The 14,622-nt window shown below is 41.9% G+C and overlaps 1 protein-coding gene across 5 annotated transcripts in view; it reads left to right on the forward strand.

Moving 5' to 3' along the window:
* The window catches only part of LOC122557046 (gamma-aminobutyric acid receptor subunit alpha-3-like), a 253,902-nt gene that overhangs the window by 61,545 nt on the left and 177,735 nt on the right, over positions 1 to 14,622 (forward strand). For all 5 annotated transcript variants that reach the window (XM_043704284.1, XM_043704283.1, XM_043704287.1 and 2 more), the window contains one exon: positions 207 to 328. In XM_043704284.1, the coding sequence (XP_043560219.1) occupies positions 207 to 328 (122 nt within the window). The remainder of the gene's footprint in view (positions 1 to 206; positions 329 to 14,622) is intronic.

Consider the following 14,622-nt stretch of genomic DNA (forward strand, 5'->3'; position numbering starts at 1 on the left):
TGAAGATTATCAGATCAGCTATGATCTCATTGAATGGTGGAGGCAGACTTGATGGCTGAATGACCTACTTCTGCTATGACTTGTGATCTAATTGAATGGTGGATCAACTTTGAGTGGAATGGTCTCCTGTTCCAATGTCAGCATCCTTTGTCAAAATATCGAAAATATTTGGGAATATAATTGTTTTATTTGTCTTTTGTTTGTAGATTTTCAAAAAAACATGCTCGACCAGCACCAACAGAGGGGAAGGACAACATTACCATCTTCACCCGAATCCTGGATCGCCTGTTGGATGGATATGACAATAGGCTGCGGCCTGGTCTTGGAGGTAAGACTCACCATTTTACTTTTGGCCAGTTTAGAAACATTTACATAATCTGATGTACAATCCAACTATCTGTTGCATGTTTTCCTGAATAGAATTCAAATTGTTCAGAGTGATGAAGAGTTCAAAACCCAAAAGATACAAGTTGAAAGATAAAGTCAGGAATCAGAAGAGATCAGTCCGAATGTTTGCAACTAACAATGAGTCAAACTTCTAGCAAAGTCCATTGAAGCAACGGTGAATGTGCATGTCCCTAGAAACTACCACATCACCCGCAGCAATTTAAGGAGCCCATCATCATTACTCCTCAAGGGCAATTAGTGATGGGCCAGCAATGCTGCTCCTGCTTGTAGCAACTACATTCCAGAAATGAACTTAAAAAGCAAAACCTGAGAGTAAATACATGCCTGGACATAGGGTTTAGTGATTAGCTGAAGGGACACAGGTAAGGTTAATTCATGAGATCAAAGCTCCCAGTGAGCAGATGTGCTTACGGTTCACAGGGTCAGATACGCTTCAGGGTCACTTGGTGGTCAGTTGTTTTGAGGGCTCATGGGGGTGTCAGAAGTGTTGAGGGTCACTGTGGGGAGAGGTCAGATGTGCTGAGGTGTTCACGTGAGGTCAGATGTGCTGTGGGGTCACAGAGGGGTCAGAGGTGCTGCAGGGTCATGGGTCAGATACACTGAGGGAATCACGAGCCGTGGGTCAGCTGTGCTGAGGGATCCACGGGTTTGGGGGGTGGGTAGATGGGGTTGAAACAAAGATGGGAAAGTGAAATAGAAAATGATGGTTGCTGGGGTATTTTAGCGTGTGGCAAGTAAAGGTACCAATTCTATCCCTGAATCCATGTGCTGCAGTGTCATGTGCTGCACTGGTGAAAGTGCAATCTTTCACACAGCTAAAGCTCTAGCTGTCTTCCTAGCTGGTTGTAAAAGACCCCATGTCACAATCTTGAATTACTGGATTGAAAAATTGCAAATGTTATCAAATTATTTAGAAATGATATGAGAAAGACACCAGGCAATAAGTGGCCTACTAATCGATGTCACTTGTAGGGAGCTCACTTGAATCTGTTATTTGGTACAGAGTGTCACAGCATTAAGATAAATATGAGCGGATCAGTGAGAAGACATAACCATTTGCTGTTATTAGGTCAGGTCCAACTGACACAGTTGAATTTTATACAGTCATTGGTAGACACTTATGGATATTAATTATATGGAGGGGTAGGAAATTGATAAAGAGGTAGGAAACAGGCATTAACAAATAAGAACTACATGCTTTAAGTGACGGTATGTGAACAGTGGTTTGCCTTTGGGAACTGTCCAAAGTATTTGTTTTCACTAAATTTATAAATGACGAGGAGGAAAGAAGAGGGAATGATATATTCCAAATGTTTTAAGTTGACTAAGTTATATGATTCTTGATGGTATAAGAGTTTGAGCGGTGCTGAACAAAAAAGTCATTTTGTCAAAGTTTTTTTTTGTTTTCATCAAAACAATTCGGGGGGAAGCAACATTATACTACATTTGAGGAGATTGCTGATTGGTTAACAACTAGCCACTAATTGGTAGAGGCATGACAATTGGCAATTAGCTACCAGGCTTTATGATTGCAAACCAGACAAGTTGACCCTGATTGGTCAGGCCATTGTGCTGAGAAACAAAGCAGTGAATGGCTGTAACTTTTGTTCCCTCTTCTTTCCTCCTCGTCATTTATAAATTTAGTGAAAACAAATACTTTGGACAGTTCCCAAAGGCAAACCACTGTTCACATACCGTCACTTAAAGCATGTAGTTCTTATTTGTTAATGCCTGTTTCCTACCTCTTTATCAATTCCCTACCCCTCCATATAATTAATATCCACAAGTGACAGAGGGGGTATGCTGTTTGATAATAATATTGTTTCTGTCTCAAAAGGACAGGAGTTTGTATATTAATTATGTAGCTTCCAGTACACACAAGTGCGCCATACTGTGAGGAAAACTAACAATCCTAAATTGCTTGTTAGTGGAATTTTTCACAAACTTTGGAATTATCCAGCAAATGTTATCCAATTGCAGAAATGTGTTAATTCTTGGATGCTGTGTTGTGAGTATTGCAAGTGCAGGCGAGTTCGTTATGTCAGCAACTTGTTTGCTTCAAGTGACAGAGGGGGTATGCTGTTTGATAATAATCTTTGGGATATTTGGCCTACATACCTGACTTCACACTGACAGTGAATTCATTGGCCAATTGAGTGTATCTTTGGCCTGACATCAGCATCTAATAATGGTAAAGACCACTTGTGCTAAATCTGCACAGTAGCTGTGTGAAACAGCTAGCTTCACCAACTGTTAAGATACATTATGCTTCCAGGGGGTGAGCTGAGTTAATCTTGGCACACTCTCTGGACTGAGAGTGATTGCCTTAGGCCTGCTGAAAGGTCTGCATGATGTACAGTGATAAGTTATCTGATCAGAGTAGCTGTGATTCTGCCGAATAGTTTTGATGTGCTCTGTTTCAAGTTTGGTGAACAAATGGCTTGGGCTCAACCCCTTGCCAACCAAGCAGCATTCTCCTATCACATAGTATAAATATTGATTTTTCCTTTTTATTGGTGTCCTGATAAGAGCAAGATAAAAATGTTTTGACAAAATGTCTTTTTGTCCAATGCTGAGATTACACTGTAAGTAATGTTGGGAGCACGTAAACTAATTAACAGTTATAGAGAAATCTGGTTAAACCCAAAGTGGGAAGGTTGGCACAGTTCTGAGCACCTTTAAAGAGGATATAGTGGCTTCATAGAATAGATTCACAAAAATGAAACTCAAGTTGAAAAGATTACATCATACACATAAGTTGCATCGACGAGCCATATATTTTATTGAGTGTAGAAGATAGAGATGATGTAATTGAGGTGTTCAAGGTCATTATAAAAGATTTGATTGAGTAGACATTGAAGAATTGTAAAGGTCACTCCATTATTAAAGAGAGGATTGAGGGAAAACTAAGGAAATTATACATGCTCAGTTTACAGTGAGTCATAAGGAAGTTACTATAATGTATCATCAGGGAAACTGGATTGGATTTGCAACAGAAGGTGGAAAAAGGGGGTGGAGGTGATCTGAAATTTGCATTCCCAGAAGGTGGATCTGGACCTGATGCCTGTGGGATATTTTACAAAAGTCCTGCAGGCGGTGAAAGTGAGAAACTGACTCACAACCAATTAAAATCCTTTTGAGGCTGTTTGGGGCATGTCAGGAACAGAATAAGATCTTCATTTTGTTTTTGATGAAAGTAATGAGTGCATTATAATGCACTGGTATTGGATCATTGTAGGACACGGAAAGTTGCTTCCATTTGTCTTTTTATGAAATGTGGAGGATCAACCAGAGCTTGCCCATGCATCATTGTGAGAATTGGCATCAAAGCCACCTTGTGACATTTTCTCCTTCCGTTCATGAGCTGTATGCTCTTGTGGTGGTAGCAGTCCTCAACATGGCTACTACCTCCACTTCCTTGATGTACTCAAAAAATCGCAATGACATTGAGTTTGTTTTTAGGTCATTTCTGTTTAAAAATCTCTTCGTGAATGTGATGCTATTGATGCCAAGAGTATCAAAGCATTTAGGAGGAGAAAGTGAGGTCTGCAGATGCTGGAGATCAAAGTTGAAACTTTATTGCTGGAACAGCACAGCAGGTCAGGCAGCATCCAGGGAACAGGAGATTCGACGTTTCGGGCACAGGCCCTTCTTCAGGAATGAGCAGAGAGTGTTCAGCAGGAGAAGATAAAAGGTAGGGAGGAGGGACTTGGAGGAGGGGCGTTGGAAATGTGATAGGTGGAAAGAGGTCAAGGTGAGGGTGATAGGTGGGAGTAGGATGGAGGCGGAGAGGTCAAGAAGAAGACTGCAGGTCAGGAAGGCGGTGCCGGGCTTCCTGACCTGCAGTCTTCTTCTTGCCCTCTCCGCCTCCACCCTACTCCGACCTATCACCCTCACCTTGACCTCTTTCCACCTATCACATTTCCAACGCCCCTCCTCCAAGTCCCTCCTCCCTACCTTTTATCTTCTCCTGCTGAACACTCTCTGCTCATTCCTGAAGAAGGGCCTGTGCCCGAAACGTCAAATCTCCTGTTCCCTGGATGCTGCCTGATCTGCTGTGCTGTTCCAGCAATAAAGTTTCAACTATCAAAGCATTTAAACAGCTGAGCTGATTGAAAAAATTAACATTGACTAGCAAAGATCGGGGTGGGTCTGACAGTCCTGTAGCATATTTTTGAGGAGTCCTGGCATGGTAGATCATGTAAGAATGGACTTTCAACACAGGTGTGTGATAAAATTCCTTACAAGAAATTACAACCAAAAATTATGAATCATTAAAATGGTGGTAGCCTTGCTTAAAGTAATTGTTTGGGAAATAAGAGATGGGAAGAAAATCCTGCATTTATACATCACTTTTTATGACCATGGGAAATCTTTAAGTGCTTTACAAACTTTGAATTACTTTTGAAGCATAACCATTATTGTATTTTGAAAAACAAAGTCATCAATTTGCGCAAGAGAGTGAATGGTAATGGACATGGATATGGTGCCAATTAAGAGGGCTGCTTTGATCTGCATGGTGTCATGCTTTTTGAGTGTTGTTGGAACTGTACCCATCCAGACAAGTGGGAAATATTCCATCATGCTCTTGACCTGTGCCTTTTGAGGTGGATGTGCTTTTGGGGAATTAGGAATTGAAGTATTCATTGCAGTATTCATAGAATCCCTACAGTGTGGAAACAGGCCATTTGGCCCAACAAGTCCACACCAACCCTCCGAATAGTAATCCACCCAGACCCATTCCCATACCCTATTACTCTACATTTACCCCTGACTAATGCACCTAACCTGCACATTCCTGAAACTATGGGCAGTTTAGCATGGTCAATTCATCTAACTTGCACATCTTTGGATTGTGGGAGGAAACCCGCACAGACTTTGGGAGAATGTGCAAACGTTCAAGGCTAGAACCAAACCTGGGTCTCTGGGGCTGTAAGACAACAGTGCTAACCACTGAGCCACCGCGCCACCCTCATGTGTTATCTGCTCATACGCCGCTGAATTTATATGGCTAGTCCAATTCAGTTTCTGGTCAATAGTAATTCACCAAAGCCTGTTGATAGTTGGGGAATTCAGGGATGGTAATGCCATTGAATGTCAATGGCAGTATTAAATGGCCTCTTATTAGAGATGGCCATTCCCTGGCATTAATGTAGCATACATATTACTTGTTACCAATCGGCCCAAACCTGTATGATGTCCTGGTCTTGCTGTATAAGGACACAGACTTCTTCAATAATTGAACATTGGTGAACATCCCTACATCTAATATTTTGATGGAGAAAAAGTCATTGATGAAACAGCTGAAGATGGTTGGTCCTAGTACACTACTCTGAGGAACTGCAGAAGTATCCTGGAACTGAACTGACTGATCTCCAGCAAACACAATCACCTTGTTTTGCACTATGTTCCCTCTGACTACCATTGATTCCAGTTTTGCTGGGGCTCTTTCACGTCACACTCAGTCAAATGATGCCTTGACCTCAAGGGCAGTCAGTCTCAGTCTCACCTCCCCTCTGGAATTCAGCTTGTTTGTCCATGTTTGAACCAAGACTGTATTGGGATCAGGAGCTGAGTGGCCCTGACAGAATCCAAACTGGGCCTCACTGAGCAGGTTCGTGCTGAGCAGATGCTGCTTGATAGCACACAATGACAATTTTGTAGACCCTGTGTCTTCTCTGAGATATCATTCCATCATTTTATCATCACTTATCACCTTCCTGGCCACTTTACTGATGATCAGGGGTAGTCTGATGGGGTGATATTTAGCCAGGTTGGATTTATCCTGCTTTTTGCATCCAGGACATACTTGGCCATTTTCTACTTTGTTGACTAGATTCAGTTTTCCAGCTTCGCTGGGTTTAGATGTCAAGATACTGTTATTCATTTTGTGATATATTAGGCCAGTGATGAGATTATTGTCTCTGTAACATAGTTTATTGTAAACATTGCAGAATCGTTAATAGTTTGATGCAGTCATTGTCAGTTCCAGCGCGGCCTTTGTTAATTTCAGCGTGGTCGTTTTCAGTTTCAATGTCTGCGCAGAGTCCATTGCAGTAGTACTGAGTGCTCATTGCTCTTCCTGAGAAGGATGATTACAGCAGCCCTGGCTATTAGCACTTTGTATTGATACCACATCAAACAGTTAGCATTTCAATCCAAGGTGTTGGTTGGACTCAGACACTTTGGCGGGCAGTGTATGCTACTCATTTGTATTCTCTTCCCCCACCTGTCTTAAACTAATCAACTAGTTTATGAGTGCTAGGTAAAAAGATTTTGACTATTCACCCTATCCATACCCCCCTGATTTTAAAAATCTAAATAAGGTCACCAGCAAACCCCATCCCCCCACCCCAGCCTTTCCCAATTCCTAACTCTCCAGGGAAACGTGCCGCAGCCTATTCAGCCTCTCCCTATTGCTGAAACCCTCCAATCCCGGCAACATCTTTGTAAATCTTTTCAGAACCCATTCAAGTTTAATAGTATCCTTCCTATAATGTAGAGGCCATTTATCTGGCATTCACAGAATTTTGATTTAATTCAAGGAAGGGGAAGTCTGGGTGTTAAATATTCCTGGTTACAAGATGTTCAGAAAAGATAGAAATGGGAGGGGGGTGAGGAGGTGTAAAAGAGGAAGGTGGCATTTTAGGTTACAGAATGTTACAGTTTTCAGGAAAGAGGATATTTAAGAGGGTTCAAAGATAGCGTCAATTTAGACCTAAAAGGGTACAACGTTTGATGTATTCTATAGATCAGCTAAGAATAATAGAGAAACAAATCTCCAATGAATGCTTATCCTTTTCTGTAGCTATCTCAACTGAGAAAATGGATAACGGCAGTCCCAATTATAACTATGGTCTGGTTAGTAAGTTTGTAGATGATATGAAAATTGGTGGAGTTGCTGATAGTGCTGACGATTGTGAAAGGATACAACAGGAGCTGTTAACATCAAAGAACACAGGAGTATACCACAGGAAAAGGCCCTTCAGCTCTCCAAGCCTCTGCTGATCGTCATGCCCTAACTAAACGGAAAAACAAACCTTCTGCCCTATTCAGTCCAGATCTGTCTATTCCCTCCAGATGCCTCTTAAATGTTGCCAATGTGACTGCTTCCACCACCTCTTCTGGCAGGGCGCTGCAGGTTTCTACCACTCTGTGTGAAAAACCTCCCTTGCATGTCTCCCTTTAACCACCCCCCCCCCCACCTTGAACCCCCCTTGTAATTGAAACTTCAACCCTGGAACAAGCATCTGACTGTCCAACCTATCTTTGCCTCGTAATTTTGCTGACTTTTATCAGGTCTCCTCTCAGGGTCTCCATTGAAAACAGTCAGAGTCTTTTTAACCTTTCCTCATTACCAATGCCCTTGAGACCAGGCAACATCCTGGTGAATCTTCCCTGCATGGTCTCAGTAGCTTCCACATCTTTCTGGGTAGTGTGGTGACCAAACCTGCACACAGTACTCCAAAGGAGGCCTAACAAGGCTTTATGTAGCTGCAAAATGGTTTGCCAACTCTTGTACTGCATGTCCTGGCTGATGAAGGCCAGCATGCTATATGCCTTCTTAATCACTTTGGCCACCTCTGTTGCCACTTTTAGGGAACTGTGGAGTTGTAGCCCAGATCCATCTTTATGTTAATGTTCCTAAGGGTTCTGCCATTTACAGCATAATTCACGCCGAAATTTGATCTTCCAAAATGCATCGCTGTGCCATTTGTCTGGATTAAACTCCATCTGCCCTTCCTGTGCCCAAGTCACCAATCTATCTGTATCCTGTTGTATCCTTTTCACAATCACTAACTGCATCCGCAAACTTACTAATCAGACTGTAGCTATAATTGGGACTGTAGTTATCCATGAGTTGGTTGGGATAATGTTTGTAATGGATAAGCATTTCTAGATTGTATTCAAGAGAATTCTCTACAGCAGTATGTGTCCAGTCCAACAAGAACTAAAGCACTGATTGTTGGGCAAATGATAATGAGTGAACAGTTGGGGAACAGTATGCTTTTCTATCCTATAGTTCATAGGGATGGTGGTGAACAGCCCAGGTCAATCTAGAGTATGAAAAACCAACCAACAAAATGGCAACTACAATGGGTCAAGAACAGCTGAGGAGGACAGACTGAAATGAAAATTTAGAGGGAGAAATTGCCGCTAAAGAATGGGCTACCTTCGAAAAGAAAATAGGTCAAATGGAAATGTGAGACAAATAAATCCAGAGCTCTCTGGGCAAAAAGAGAGATTAAAATTAACTTAAGAAAAAGTGTGGTTATGGAGGTGTCAGGTAATAAGTACGGAGAGAGAAACTGAGTTCAGAAAGTTTGGAAGGGAGGTGGAAAAGTCAATATGAGAAACAAAAAAGGATTATGAAACATGACTGGCAGCTAACACAAAGGGAAATCCTAATGTCTTCTATAAAAGTTGGTAGTACTGTTGCCTCACAGCACCAGGGACCCAGGTTTGATTCCAGCCTCGGGCAACTGTCTGTGTGGAGTTTGCACATTCTCACTGTGTCCGCGTGGGTTTCCTCCGGGTGCTCCGATCTCCTCCCACAGTCCATAGATGTGCAGATCAGGTGAATTGGCCATGCTAAATTGCCCATAGTGTTAGATGCATTAGTCAGAGGGAAATGGGTCTGGATATGTTACTCTTTGGAGGGTCAGTGTGGACTGGTTGGTCCCAAGAGCCTGTTTCGACACAGTAGGGAATCTAATCTAATCTATAAGTCAATAGTAAAAGAGAGCTGAAAGGATGAGTACGGATAATAGGGATGATAAATTTGTATTTAAAACCAAGGAGTGTAACTGTGATATTAAATGAGTACTTGTAATTTCCCTTTACCTAAAAGGGAAATTTTGTTAGCAATTGGAGAGGCAATGGCAATAAGCTTTCAGTCTTCCTTAGATTCGGGGCGATGCTGGAGAACTGGGGAATCACACAAATTCTGACCTTCAAGAAGAAAATTATAAAAAAAGCCCAGCAATTAGAGATGAATCGGCTTAACTTCAATGATGGTTAACATTCCAGAAACAGTCATTCAGGAGAGGATTAATAGTCACGTGGAAACATGTGTTGCTTTGGAAGATTCGGCATTAATTTGTTAAAGGAAAATCATTCCTAAATATCTGACAGGAGTGTTATCAAGTGGAAATGGAGAAGATTGATGAGGACAAGGCTGTTACATAGTGAATGTGGACTTTCAGAAGGTGTTTGAGACAGTCCCATACAACAAACTTCAAAGAAAAGTGATAAGTTATGGAATAAAAGGGAGAGTAGCAACATGGGTACAAAGTTAGTTGAGGGAGAAAACAAAACAGAGTAATGGTTAATGGATGTTTTTAGGCCTGGACAGTCAGTTTTTGAACCCTGTTTCCTGATCTGTTTTAATGATCTCGTTCTCTGTGTGCAGAGACAGTTTCAAAGTTTACAAACATCACAAAGTTTGGAAGAATAGTAAACTGTGAGGAGGGTAGTGTGGAACTTTGAAAGGACATTGATAAGTTGGAGTGTACGGGTAGGTGGTTGATGAGGTTTTAATGTGGCAAGGAATGGAGTGACAAATGTTGGTAGGAATAACAAGGAGAAACTGTAGCAGGAGCTCAGACATAGTCGAATGCAGTGGGGAGATCTTAATGGGCTGGGGGTTATTAACTAAAGTTCATCTCAGCTAAGGGACCTTGTGACACTATCCTTACATTTAGGTCAGGAGGCTTGGGTTCAGGTGCTAGCATCTCCAGAGGTATGCGAACAGGTTCATCTCACAATATCAGTGTGTCAGCTCTGCTTCAGCTGCAGTCCCACCTGAAGCGTTCAACCTCAGACTCTGATGATCAGTCAGGCTGTCTCATTAAATATGGAACAAAGGAAATCCCTCGTTGGTCAAAGAATTGCAGGACATTCCCATAAAATATGCAAGTCACCTGCAGCTAAGCATTTAAAACTTGCAAAAGGGAATATCTGGAAAATTAATTTATCCACTCCATTCACAGTGATACCACAGATAAATGAAAATGTATGTGTAATGTGGACAGTGAAATGTAACATGCCTGCATTGTGTTGTAAACTTCAAATCTTCTTGTGATATAGAATAATAATACAAGTTATTGAAAGAAGAACCAAACACACATTGAGGCGGTGGGGGGGTGGGGAGGGGGCAGGGGTTTGTGGAGGGATGAAATGACACTTAATGTGCAGAAATGTGAAATTGGAGCAAATCATCAAAACCCTGAACTTGAGATTCATTTTCATTTGCACCATGATTTTTTTTTTCACAGATTTTTATCTAAGAACTGGGATTTTCTCAGATGTTGTTCATTTTCTTTCTAGCTGTTAGTTTCCTCCCTAGGTCAGATGAAACATGTAAGAGAAAAGGTTTCCGCTTAAAATTAACATTGGACTTGTCAAATAAGTGACAAAGATCACACAGCAAGGCGATCATTTGGAGATATAAGATTCTCAATGCTACTTACAATAAAATAGCCTTCCCTTCCCTCATCAAACCCTCTCTCTCAGGTGCTAACAGCTAAAGACGTGAAGGCTAATAAATTTGCCCTCATTCCACGCTCCCTCTGTTATCTCACTATCTTTCACTATCTTATGGCAGTTTACCCGAAAGTAAAATCAAGGCCACACTTGGTATATTACCAATTGAGATTAACTGCAAACTGTAATTTAGCTGTCGAGTCTCTCTGAATGACCAGTCATTAATAGCATAGGTTAGTCTAAGACAACTGTCATAACGAGCATCATGCTTTGCTGAAACCAGTATTGAATACCAAATGTTTTGAAAATTAATTCTAAAAGTCATCGACTTGCTGCCATTTGCCATGTAAAACTGCTTCTTGGTGTCCTGATGGCTTTCTGATTTATAGAAGGAAGAGAAGGGTACTTGGGAGATCAGCAAGCATCATGTAGCTGAGTTGGAGTAGAAAGTGACCATTTCTGGGAAGGCAGGGAAGAAGGAAGTATGGGTGACCTACACAAGACAGGATGTTCAGTCATTGTTCCCCTATTGTACTTCCATGTTAATTTCCTCTGGGATTACACCACTACGAAGCAACTTGCAATGTTTTACGACATGAAGAGAATATGTAAACGTTGTTGTTTACCAACTAAGCTCAGTAATCAGGACTAAACTTATCCCTGCTGTTTGAGAAAGTTTATTGTGTTTGCTTATTGTTCGAATCTGGTCATAAATCGTTCAATGATGCTTGAGTAAAGTTATGACTGCGTTGAATTGTACATGAGCTGGGGAAAAATTGGCCAGTGACAAAGCTGCTCTGGTCTCCCTGGATCTTCTGTAAATTGAGGGAGTAGACAACATTGAATCGAGGCTCCCTGTGTAACATCCAGTCACTGAGCTATTCCAATTGTTACAAATAACTGTCCTTACAAAGAGATGCATCCAGTAGCTGTAGTGAATTATCTTACAATCTTCAATATTCTATTACTCTGTTTGCAAACATTGTTACATTTTGCTAGTTTTTCGTAGCGGCTGAATATTTTCAACAGAATCATTTGGGTTCAGACTGTAATTTTATTTTTGCCACTCAACAGAACAAGCAGGATAAGGGAGTTTACACAGATCCAGCTGATTGCAGAGCTTCCAACCTTCCCAGACAAGGCAAACATCACCAAGATCCTACTGCCCACTCGACGGAACCCTCCCTTACTAAACCCCACCCCTACCCAGCTCTCCAATGTCCAGCCCTGTCCATCCACCCCCTCCACCCTCTGACTGCTGCGAAGCGGCCTTGCCTACACTGCTGGGAGGCTGGCACAGCAGGGGCTCTGTGTGACATTGCCAACATTGACAGACGGTGTGAAAGGTGCCAATAATTCAATAATTCACTCAGCAACCTAATTGGCATCCTGCTGCGAGTGAGTGGGCTGCCAGCACAGAACAGCATGCCATAAGAAAGCAGGCATGATGCTCTTGGTCAGAATTTACTTGGTCCTGGCACCCCGTTCTTCACATTTCCCATCCCTCACCCCGTTGCGACAAAGGGCAGGGGGAATTGAATGCAAAGATTATCTCCTCTTGCCTATTTTCACTGGTCAGGCAGCCTAGCACCAAGCATGTCTTTAAAAACTGGAGCCAGACCTTTCAGCGTATCATTAAGAAACACACCTACAGTGGTAATAATTTGGACCTCCATTCTGTAAAAGGCATTTGATGTTAAATCATTTGTAAATTTTCAGTGTGAATAAGTTAATGTTAAACAAAGCTATTCAGGGATATTATGTAAAGCTGGCTCTATGGATTAAAGAACAAAGTACAGTACAGCATAGGAACTGACCCTTTGACCCACCAAGATTGCATCAATACATGATGCCCTTTCTAAACTTACATGCCTACGTGATGTGTATCCCTCTATTCCTTGCGTATTCATATATCTGTCAACATGCTTCATAAATGTTGCTTTTGTACCTACCTCCACTGGTTCATCTTGCAGCTCATTACAGGCACTTACAACCCTCTGTGGTTTGCCTCTTAGATCTCCTTTACATTTTCCCCCTTTCACCTCAAACTTATGTCCCCTAGTAATTAACATTTCTACCCTGGGAAAAAGACTCTGATGGTTCATGCCTCTCATAATTTTATGAACTTCTATCAGGTTGCCACCTCCCCACCCCATCCTTCACCATTCTGGTATAAACAAATCAATTTCTCCTCATAACTATTATCCTCCAAACCAGACAACGTCTTGTTAAACTCTTCCTGTACCCTCTGAAATACCTCCGTACCCTTCCTGTAACCTGGCGACAAGAACTGGACACAATATTCCAAATGGGGCCAACTAAATATCTAGATAGCTGCAAAATGACTTGCCAATTCTCATATCCTATGCTCCAAGTAATGAAAGCAACATGCCATATGCCTTCCTGATTACCTTAGACACTTGTGTTGCCACTTGCTGGGAACTGTGGGCCTATACTCTAGATCCCTTTGTATGTTGATACTAAGTCAGAGATCAATCAAGCTCTTAGAAACCTCACATGCGAATGATTTCCCATGTAAATATCTAGGAAATCTCCTGCTACAGGTGTGCCACATCTCATTGCAGGATTGGTTCTAAAAATCCCATATCAGTAACGACAAAATTGACCAGCTTTACATGAACAATCTATTCATTGTAGGAAAAGAGGTAACAATTTGAAGATGTGTTACAATCTAAAAAGCACACCCAAGCAACATAGAGTCATAGAGATGTACAGCATGGAAACAGACCCTTCAGTCCAACCTGTCCATGCCGACCAGATATCCCAACCCAATCTTGTCCCACCTGCCAGCACCCGGCCCATGTCCCTCCAAACCCTTCCTATTCACATACCTATCCAAATGCCTCTTAAATGTTGCAATTGTACCAGCCTCCACCACTTCCTCTGGCAGCTCATTCCATACACGTACCGCCCTCTGAGTGAAAAAGTTGCCCCATCGGTCTCTTTGATATCTTTCCCCTCTCACCCTAAACCTATGCCTTCTAGTTCTGGATTCCCCCACACCCGGGAAAAGATTTTGTCTATTTATCCTATCCATGCCCCTCATGATTTTATGTACCTCTATAAGGTATATCAAACTCCAACGCTCCAGAGAAAACAGCCCCAGCCCATTCAACCCCTCCATATAGCTCAAATCCTACAACCCTGGCAACATCCTTGTAAATCATTTCTTAACCTTTTCAAGTTTCACAACATCTTTTTGGGTATATCAAACTCCAACGCTCCAGAGAAAACAGCCCCAGCCCATTCAACCCCTCCATATAGCTCAAATCCTACAACCCTGGCAACATCCTTGCAAATCATTTCTTAACCTTTTCAAGTTTCACAACATCTTTTTGATAGGAAGGAGACCAGAACTGCACGCAATATTCCAACAGTGGCCTAACCAATGTCCTGTATAACCACAACATGACCTCCCAACTCCTATACTCAGTACTCTGACCAATAAAGGAAAGCATACCAAACACCACCTTCACTATCCTATCTACCTGTGACTCCACTTTCAAGGAGCTATGAACCTGCACTCCAAGGTCTCTTTGTTCAGCAACTCTCTGTAGGACCTTACCACTAAGTGTATGAGTCCTGCTAAGATTTGCTTTCCCAAAATGCAACACCTTACATTTATCTAAATTAAACTCCATCTGCCACTTCTCGGCCCATTGGCCCATCTGATCAAGATCCTATTATAATCTGAGGTAACCTTCTGTG

The sequence above is a fragment of the Chiloscyllium plagiosum genome, chromosome 15 (genome assembly GCF_004010195.1).
Source record: "Chiloscyllium plagiosum isolate BGI_BamShark_2017 chromosome 15, ASM401019v2, whole genome shotgun sequence".
NCBI lineage: Eukaryota > Metazoa > Chordata > Chondrichthyes > Orectolobiformes > Hemiscylliidae > Chiloscyllium > Chiloscyllium plagiosum.